The sequence below is a fragment of the Neophocaena asiaeorientalis genome, unplaced genomic scaffold (genome assembly GCF_003031525.2).
Source record: "Neophocaena asiaeorientalis asiaeorientalis breed wild unplaced genomic scaffold, Neophocaena_asiaeorientalis_V1.1 scaffold134, whole genome shotgun sequence".
NCBI lineage: Eukaryota > Metazoa > Chordata > Mammalia > Artiodactyla > Phocoenidae > Neophocaena > Neophocaena asiaeorientalis.
The window spans coordinates 28,784,225-28,793,771 of record NW_020185339.1 but is presented as its reverse complement, the minus strand read 5'-3'; the positions used below and the strand labels follow the sequence as shown (position 1 = coordinate 28,793,771).

The window sequence follows — 9,547 nt, the reverse complement described above, 5'->3', positions numbered from 1 at the left end:
GAGGGAGGGGCCCCCGTACCCAAAAAAAAAAAAAAAAAAAAAAATGATATGAGGGACCCAGGCTTCTCTATCCTTCTCCCCAGCCATCCTTACATTGTGCTTATGGTCAAAATATACATCCTACGGCTCTAGTCAGGGAAGGGCAAAATGTTACATGCAGGCTAAGACTCCTTTAGAGAGCTTTCTAGTAAGCCTTGCCTCTGAATTCTGCTTAGATCTCAACGGCCAAGCTATACCACATGATACAGTTATGTGTAGCAAAGCCAGGAAATGTAGCTTTTTTTTACCTAAGCACATTGGTACCCAACAACATTAGACTTCTGATAGAGGAGAATGGATATTCAGTCACTAACAGTCTTTGCTACAGTCCACCCGTCAGCTACGCTGCAGTCCTCTTTTTTCCAAAATGAGAACACACTCACCTCCTTCTTGATGGTAACACCTCCACAGTCTCCTCTAGTTCACGTATTCAACTGAAAGTCCAGGACTCTGGGTAGTTTCAGATCTTCCGACGGCTCTGGTTATGGTATATTGTGGTCTGGCATCACATAAACTGAAAGAAACGTTATTACATAGATAGGGAGAGAAGAGGGTAATTATAGTAAAAATTCCCACTTGGACATGCAACGATCAAAGCTTACTGGACAGGAATAGTAGAGTCCCTGCCCCAGTGGTAGAGAAAGTTCCTTGGTTCATTTGGCAGCCCCTAGATCTGCTTCCTGAGAGGATTTCTTTTGCCCTTTGTCCTCTGTAACCCCTGGCTTTCTACTCTGAGAGAATGTTTATTGTCTGTCATTCTTCATGGCCATACCTGAGTTACACATCTGGGAGCAAGCCAGAGAAGATGCTTCTTGAAAGGCTGTAAATACTCTAATGTCCATCATTAGGGAACTTGGTAAATAATTGTTGTATATCCACATAGTAGAATACTAGGTGGCTATTAAACAGAGTGAGGGGAATCCAATGTATAACTAAGGAATGAACTTCAAGACATAGTAAGTAAAAATAGCGAAGGTAAAGGAGGGACCATTGTGAGGGGAAAAAAGAGAGAGCGAGATTGTATATGCAGAGAGTATAATGGAAAGTATACATAAGAAATTGTTACCAGTGGTTTCCTCTGGAAGTCAGAACTAGGAGGGACAGTTTTATTTTTCATTTTATACCCATTTATTCTAGATGTATTCTTTACCTTGTGCATATTTTTGTTTTAATTTATATGCATCTTGATAAAATTTTTTTTAAGTGGGAAGAGGAGAAAGAGAAATGACAAGTGATGTATGAGTCTTTATGATTCATAAAAAGCATTTACCATGTAAACTGCCTTCAGAGTCCCTCAAGAAGGTGGAAACTGGACCTTTGGTATTTTCACTTTCTGGATGGGTGGGCAGCTAAGCCTTTGGCCGTCCAAGTACATACTGCAAGACCTGTACTTCTAGTTCTTCCTTGTCCTATTTAGCAGACCATAAGAGTCATACTCCCTTTCCTCTACAGTGGAAATTTTGCTCAGCCGTCAGAAGAAAGCCGAACTTCTAAAGAAGATGACTGACGTGGCTGTTCGGATGTCAGAGGAGCAGTTGGTTGAACTCAGAGCTGATATCAAGGTAGAACCTCCTTCTCCTTTCTGCCTTTCTTCTTACCCTCAGGGACTAAAGTAGCAAATCTCCATAATTCATGGCTGTAGCTAATATATTTAACTCATGATCTCCTCTTCCCAAACCTGGCCCTTTTCCTGGCCCTTTCCCTTTCTCTGTAAATGGTACTGTCATCTATCCAGTGTCCAAGCTGGAAACCTTAGGGAATTTCTCCTTTTCCCACAGTTCCGTCTATCAGCAGACCCTGTCCCTTTGACCTTCTGCGAAATCTCGGATCTGACCTTTTCCCTTTGTCTCCACCACCACCATCATGATCAAGCTACAGTGATCTCTTGCTTGGACTTTGTGGTAGCCTCCTAACTGATTCCACTCCTCCTCTTTGTCACTGCCCTGGCCTCCCCACCCCTTCATATCTGTCCCTCACATTACAGAACCTACTTCAAACTTCCCGTTGCTTTCAGGATAGGCTATAATCCTTAACGGCCTGCAGGGCTCTGTATGGTCTGGCCCTGCTGCCGTGCTTTGCACAGCATCCCCCTTGTCCCCTCTGCTCCAGCCATACTCGCTCTCCTTTCCACAGACATACCCTGTTCCCTCCTGTGAGGGCTGTTGCACATGCTTTTCCATCTGTCCAGAACATTCTTTTCCCTCCCCCGCCACTCCCAGCACGCACCTCACTCCTGACCTCATCCTTCCTGACTTTCCTGACGTGTCCCCCCTGTTTGTGCCTTCCTAGCACACTTATAATTGTATGTACATTTGATTAATCTGCCTTTCCCACTCGATAGTGAACTTTACAGTGACAGGAACTGCTGTGTCTCCAGTGCCCTGGCACAATGCCTTGGCGCATAGTAGGTGTTCAGTAGATAGTTAAATAGTTGGTTGGTCAATTCTGATTTTATAAGAGAAAAATGAGCAATTTGAGGTGTTGATTATATTGTAAACTGTTCATAAAGATTACTTGGATTCCACACTCAGATGTTTTAAATTCTTACATAAAGAACAGTGTTTCTGAGACTAAGATGGGAACCTGAGAGAGGTTGGGTTATTCATGGGTAGTTGTGGACACTGACGTTCTAATTAATTGTTTCTAAACTGTGAACTGTATGGCCTTCTCTGCTCCTGTGCCCTAACTCTGCTCTTTCTGAACGTGTGAGATTTATTGCCATATTTAAGAGGAATACATGCTGGGGAGGCTATATAACAGCCTTTGTAAAATAAAAGCATAGATGGAAGATCATCTGAGACCTTACAGGCATCCCTGTTACCATCCTGACCCAGTCTTTCACACAAACCTATGTCGCGTTATTATTCTCTCACTCCTTTCCCTTAGGCTATATTGGGGAGAAATAGTGAAACCAACAATGCAAGTTTTAAATTACCATTTTCTGATTAACTAAGACTATATTGCTAAATTATATAGAAAGTCTTCCTCGCACTGATGCCAGTCAGTCTCATTCAACTATCAGGGAGAAGCCAGAAACCCCTTTGGAATTAGATAAGAATTCTGGCTCTCACAGGCGTCATCTGTTCCCCTTCCCACGTGGTTGAAGAGCTGCTAGAAATATTTCTGCAGGCTGACTAAGGATCTGTTTCTCTCCACGTTTTCAGTGTACTGAAGTGGGTGCTGTGCAACTTAAATGTCTTATTTCCAGATCATTTTATTTCCGTCATTCCTGTTATGTCTTTGGCTCAGGAAACCCTAGAATGTGTTTCAGAATTAATCTCAGACTGATATTACATGTCTGAAGCCTTTGTTACAGAGATTCTTGTGCTTTCCTAAGTCACAGTATACTCTGAAGCTTTAGGACTTCAAGTCCCAGAGGTAATTTTTATTTCTCCTCTCCCGTTTATGGCTTCTAGGTGCACCCCGAGGATTCTGATGCACTTGATTCTACCCCTTGAAAATCCAAAGTGGAATTAGGCCACCCCCAGTTAGAGGACCACGCTGAGTTCAGTTCTTCTGAATTATATCTAGGCCTTTAACTTTTCTTTCTTACTCTCTTGTACGTCTGAAAAAATGATTCCAGACTACCTTAGAAATTGTTTATTGAAATAGACCCCCAGAAGCACTTCATTCCTGACATGTTTCTAGCCCCACTATTTCTATAGTATAGTTAGTTTTTGACCCAAGGGGATGGTTACTTCTCAGCTCAGTCTGCTTAAAAGGATTAAATTACTTGCAGCACAAACTCTTCTCATTTGCAAAGCTGACTTTTCACATGAATGATTTTCCATCTCAAAAAATTGTTCCTATTACAAGGACTAAAAAAATCCTACTTTATAAAGCGGTGAAGTGGGTTTACTAAGGAAGTTTATATTAGAGAACACCGAATCATCTATTTAAATTAAGGAATCATTGTTGTAACTTATGAGCATTTCTGCTGCCTCTGCCTGTGTATAAAATGGAACAATGGGGAGAGTAGCTAACAGTGGAGAGAAAGGTGGTCCTCCATCATGAGTTCCTTCTTTCTCCAGAGTTTCTCTTGATTTACACCTAATGACCATTAGCATTTCATAAAGCTCCCAAATGGACTTATCTTTGGGCCCTTAAGGAAAATGACTGAATTTTGTCAATCACCCAGCATTGGTAATATGATGGCCATGTATGTAATGAACTTTGAAGCACAAAAAGAAAACAATTGAAAGTAATTGTTTCGTCTGTTTATAGCAAGCTATAAATGCCACATATATTGTTTGTCTCACCTGGAGGCTTTTCTTTGTCTTTTCTCCAGCACTTTGTTAGTGAACGTAAATATGATGAGGATCTGGGACGAGTGGCCCGATTCACCTGTGATGTAGAGACCCTGAAGAAGAACATAGATTCATTTGGACAAGGTGAGGTGCTGAGAGATTCGGGGCGCCGGAGACGGTGATGAGAAGACCACCCTCTACTAACTAGAAACTGAAGTGCCGATTGGCTTCTCCCCTGATTCTTCCTCAGTCCCTCTTGGGTTTTGGTTGGTTTGCTTGTTTTTATGAAAAGGAACTCTGAGATACTTAATAAGTCAGTGGGCACAGATGCTTTGAGCTCTGAGGATAGGCATTTTCCAGCTCCCTAAATTTGCGGTCATAGTTTTTCATCATGTCCTGCTGAGCTGAGAGGGGTTTGGTATATAGTATAAAGATCATGGGGCCCTGGAGTCAGACCAAGTTTGAATCCTTGCCTCTGCACTCTACATTGGGCCGCTCATTTTACTCCTCGGTGGAGATAACAATACCTGCTTGGCCTGGCGCATAATAGGTGTGTGTGGAGGCAGGGCACGGTGGTGCCTCTGTGTTGAGAGCCTGTAGCGACACATCAGTCAAACCCAGACCCCGAGCTTGGCTCCTACGTTCTTTCTGTCTCGGTGTGAAAGTGAAATAAATGTTGGACCTAGGGCAGTGATTGTGAGTTCAACATTAGCCCAGGCTTAAAGCCAAGGAAAAACATCTGTGGGGTACTTTTAGACCGTTGAATTCTGACAAAACTTGAATTGAAAATATTAGTATTTTTCAGCTAGATTGATATTTTGAATTTGGAGTTATTTTTGCAGAAAGAGCCTTGGGAAGATAGATATTTGTTGTAAAGACTAGTTCTGTTCATATGTAACTCATCTTGCCTCATTCAAATTTTTAAAAAAGAATTTGGCTTTTTATTTAACTTTTTCTTTCTTTTTGAAGTCTGTACTTTAGAATGTTCCTTGCATAGGAAAGCGAACATATGGCCCGTACTATTGTTCCTAGGCTTAGTCAGCCACTGGAGCCAAAGCCAGGAGTTTAGGTGGTAGGAAACGCCAAGAAGTCATTAGTTGGTGGGGGGATGGGCCACTTACAAAGCGGTGGGGATTTGGCAGGAGTGGAGGAAGAGGGCAGAAGGGAGATTTTCCTTCCCGTTACCTATTTATAAGCTTATCTTTACAAATACTCAGATAGACAGTCCTTTATCCTAAATGGCTCATTGTGAGATGGAGAAATAGGGAATACGTTACCCACCATGCTCTTCTATCGTCTGACCACATATCGCTCGCATTTCTGTCTCAGTGTCCCATCCAAAGAACAGCTATTCAACCAGATCTCGATGTAGCTCGGTGACGTCTGTGTCTTTGAGTAGCCCGTGTGATGCCTCTGCTGCTTCCTCTTCCACCTGTGCCTCTGCTCCCAGCCTTACAAGCGCTAACAAGAAAAACTCGGCACCGGGGGAGACTCCTGCAACCACAGCAAACTCCAGTGGCCGGCCCTACCAGCCCCATCGAGAGGTAACCTAGCTTCCACACTGAGCAACTTACGAAGAAATGCTGCCAGGCTGTCACAGCTTCAACACGGACAGCTCAGTACATTACCTTCCTCTCTTTATGCCCATTCCACACCTATTTTGAATCCCTCCAGCCTCAGTTATTTCCAGAGAAAGCATTTGGTATGTATGTTCCAAATCACCAGCCAGTTTAGATTTCCTGTCGCCAAGACTGCTGACTTTCTGATGTTGGCAGTGATCCTAGCTTTGTAGGTAGTAGTATATTGCCTGGTAATTGGTCACACTGGGAGTCATGTACCCATCTTGAAGTAGAAAAGCACCACTAGAAAGTTGAAGTATAATCCATAGTTTCTTTTCCTTGGGTTGTTGTTTTTGTTTTGTTTTGTTTTGTTTTTTTGCGGTACGCGAGCCTCTCACTGTTGTGGCCTCTCCCGTCGCGGAGCACAGGCTCCGGACGCGCAGGCTCAGCGGCCATGGCTCACGGGCCCAGCCATTCCGCGGCATGTAGGATCTTCCCGGACCGGGGCACGAACCCGCGTCCCCTGCATCGGCAGGCAGACTCTCAACCACTGCGCCACCAGGGAAGCCCCTTTTCCTTGGCTTGAAGGAGATACATAAGAGCAGTCCAAGGCAGTGCTGTCAGTAATTCTTCAGACTGGTATTACATTGGAATTGGAGGACAAAAATAAAATCGTATGCCATACACTTTCTGGGTTGTAATGTGAAAGGTATGTTAAATATCACAGCAGCGTCATTTAATCTGTGGTTCACGATATACAGCAGAGTAGATCATATGATGTTTGTTTTATTATTCCAGATGTTCATTTTCTTTACAAATGGCTTATGATCTACAGAATTCAGACGCGTGATAAGATACTTGCCCAACTGAGGGCTTGTAACAACCTCAGAGGATGCGCTTTCTTCCTTTTCTGCCCGGCTGAAGAAAAGCTCTTCAGTGGAGAAGAGCATAGGGGTGAAAGGCAGGGGGTGAATAGTGAATGATTTATTAATTCTGATTAGTGTCTAGATTGGATTGGCTGATCAAACTCTGTGGGTTTTAAGAGAGAACTGAGTCCCAAGCCTGGGATACCACTCTTAGGCTTTCAGAATACTCCTCAATAAACTGAACTGGAGCAAACGGGGTGCCCTGACGCCACAGTGCTCTGAACATTGTCTTCTTTTATCCTTAGGTATTGCCGGGGAACAGACGCGGAGGACAAGGCTACAGGCCACAAGGCCCAAAGTCCAATGACCCCACGAACCAAGGACGACATGACAGTGGGGGTCGTTACAGAAACAGCTCGTGGTATTCATCTGGTTCCAGGTACCAGAGCGCTCCATCCCAGGCGCCAGGAAACACTAGTGAACGGGGCCAGACTCACTCTGCAGGGACCAGTGGAATTGGAGCCAGCATGGAGCCCGGCCCACCCAAGTCCTCATTCAAAAAGGGGCTCCCCCAGCGCAAACCCAGGACCTCTCAGCCTGAAGCCGTGAACTCTTGAGGGAGATTCCAGCTGGCCTGTCTCTTCTATCCCACACAATTCAACTTGGTAACTGGACTTTAGGAAGCTTGTAGTTAGGTTTAATGACAGAAAGAAGTTTGCGCCTTCACTTTTGATGCCATTCTAAATATTTTGGTTCTTCCCTCCTCATTTCCGCTTTACCATTTTTTTTGGAAGGGAAGCTGTTTTTTTCCCTTGACCTTTCCCAGTGATATGGATTGATTCTGACTGTTCATTTCCCCCAGGAATCACCGGCACCTGTTGCCAGGTTGCCCAAGGATACGCAGTGTTCTTCCCGGTACCGCAGGCCTTTCAGGGGCCTGAAGAGGCCTTCCTCAGCAACCCGTGCTGTCCAGGCTTTCAGGAGGAGGTGGGTCAGGCAGCTGGTCTTGCTGCCTTTCCAGTCTAAGCAGAAGCCACACTTGCCAGTCAGGTTCCCTGTAAACAACAACGTGACCAAGGGAGGCAGTGAGGGGGTTGTGTACTGGCCTGGATTAGCCAGAGAAGGGGAAACTGAATGGGTGAAAAGGAAAGAACACTAGGAAACATTTGAGAATCTGCCTGTGCTCCCAGAACGTGCCTGAGATTGACGCTCAGATCGGGGTTTCAGCCTCTTGCTTGGCACCGTAGCTTAGCCTGCAGTTTCTTCCAAATGCCCCAGCCTTGTTTCCTATTACCTTAGACTGCAAACCAGTCTAGGGAAGTCTATGGGAAAGTAGCATTTAATTAAAGGAAAAAAAAGTCTTTCTTCGTTTCAGTGTTTGAAGATTTTCGTTGTTGTTCTCCCTCTTTCCTGATTCCTATTCTGAGCCTGAACCAAATTTATAGCAATATAATTTGTGTTATCTAAGGTGTTAACCATCAAAAAATTGCCTCTGTCAATCTTTAGAGTTGAATAAATAAAAACAACTGCATAAACGGTCCCACGTTTGTTTCACAGCAGGACGTGACTTCATTTCATTATCTCTTTTTCTTTGGGCCTCATGGGGTAGAAGTCACTCGAACAGCTTGTTCGGGGCTTAAATGAGGGTGTCCAATTCCTAAGTCATTTGTCCACTGCTTACCTTCAGAACCAAATTAAATGTAAAAGCCAGGATGAGCAGATGCAGCGGTTCCTCTTGGGAAAAGGTCTGTAGGAGAGGAAATGGTGACTTTCCGAAGGAGAGCCTACCAGTTCAGAAAACCCACAGCTGCCAACAGCTCACCCAGGCAACCGAAGGTTCTGTCCACACCCCTGTCTTCCACTGCCAGTCCCTTCACAGGAGTAGTGGATATCACAATGTAACGGGGTTCCTGCATGTAGCAGGCGGTGCTGGTGCCAGAGTGCCACACCCACCCCAGCCTCTATGATTTAATAACAGCAGAGCTTTTTCTTCCCCAGCATTTGTTCTCCCAAGGCTGAAGCCCAGGCTGTAAGTGGCAGTGGTGCAGAACACTTAGCTGCCTCAGGGCTTCCCCTAGCTCTTTGGCTGAAGATGAGCTGCCAGGGTTCAGGTTGGCTGCACAGACTGAGAAAGAAAGAGAGAAAAAGAGTGTGTGTGTGTGTGTGTGTGTGTGTGTGTGTGTGTGTGTGTGTCTTTCAGTAAAGAAAACAATAGTCAAGGAGTACTAGGAAGCCATTTTCTAAGGGGCTGGCCACCTCATTTGGGGGAATTTATCCAACATCACCATCAGCCTGCTGTATCAGGAAAAAGCCCTGCTCTTCTGATTAATTGCTTACCTACACTGTATAGGAAATCCAGAGATTGAAGTGGCCTTGAAGGATTATGAGGTCTATGCCCGTATCCAGGCAAGACTGTATTTAACCACCTGAACAGATGGGAAGCCACATGTTTGTCAAAACTGCCTTGAAGCTGAAGTTAAAATCTCCTTATAGAAAAATATTTGAAGACTTTTTCTATGACCACAAAAAGTTTGAAAATTATGACTTTTTTTTTACACATTGTTTTTAATTACAAAAGTAGCATTTAAAATATCAAATAATACAGAAATATAAAAGGAAAAAGTTAGTTTTCCACTTTTTCATTCTGTTTCTCAGGGGTAATAACTGTTAATAATTTGGCATATATCCTTATAAACCTTTTCAAAGCGTATATGTGCTTATACACATAGATATGTAGGCTCTTTTAAAAATAAATTTATTTATTTTTTGCTGTGTTGGCTCTTCCTTGCGGTATGCAGGCTTCTCACTGCGGTGGCTTCTCTTTTTGTGGAGCACG

At 44.0% G+C, this 9,547-nt stretch overlaps 1 protein-coding gene across 4 annotated transcripts in view; it reads left to right on the top strand.

Annotated features, from left to right (window-relative positions):
* SPATS2 (spermatogenesis associated serine rich 2) overlaps nucleotides 1–8,251 on the top strand; it is a 151,315-nt gene extending 143,064 nt beyond the window's left edge. For all 4 annotated transcript variants that reach the window (XM_024736774.1, XM_024736776.1, XM_024736773.1 and 1 more), the window contains 4 exons: nucleotides 1,492–1,601; nucleotides 4,328–4,430; nucleotides 5,616–5,830; nucleotides 7,017–8,251. In XM_024736774.1, coding sequence (XP_024592542.1) covers nucleotides 1,492–1,601; nucleotides 4,328–4,430; nucleotides 5,616–5,830; nucleotides 7,017–7,328 — 740 coding nt within the window. In that variant the 3' untranslated portion in view covers nucleotides 7,329–8,251. The remainder of the gene's footprint in view (nucleotides 1–1,491; nucleotides 1,602–4,327; nucleotides 4,431–5,615; nucleotides 5,831–7,016) is intronic.
* The last annotated feature ends 1,296 nt before the right edge of the window (nucleotides 8,252–9,547 follow it).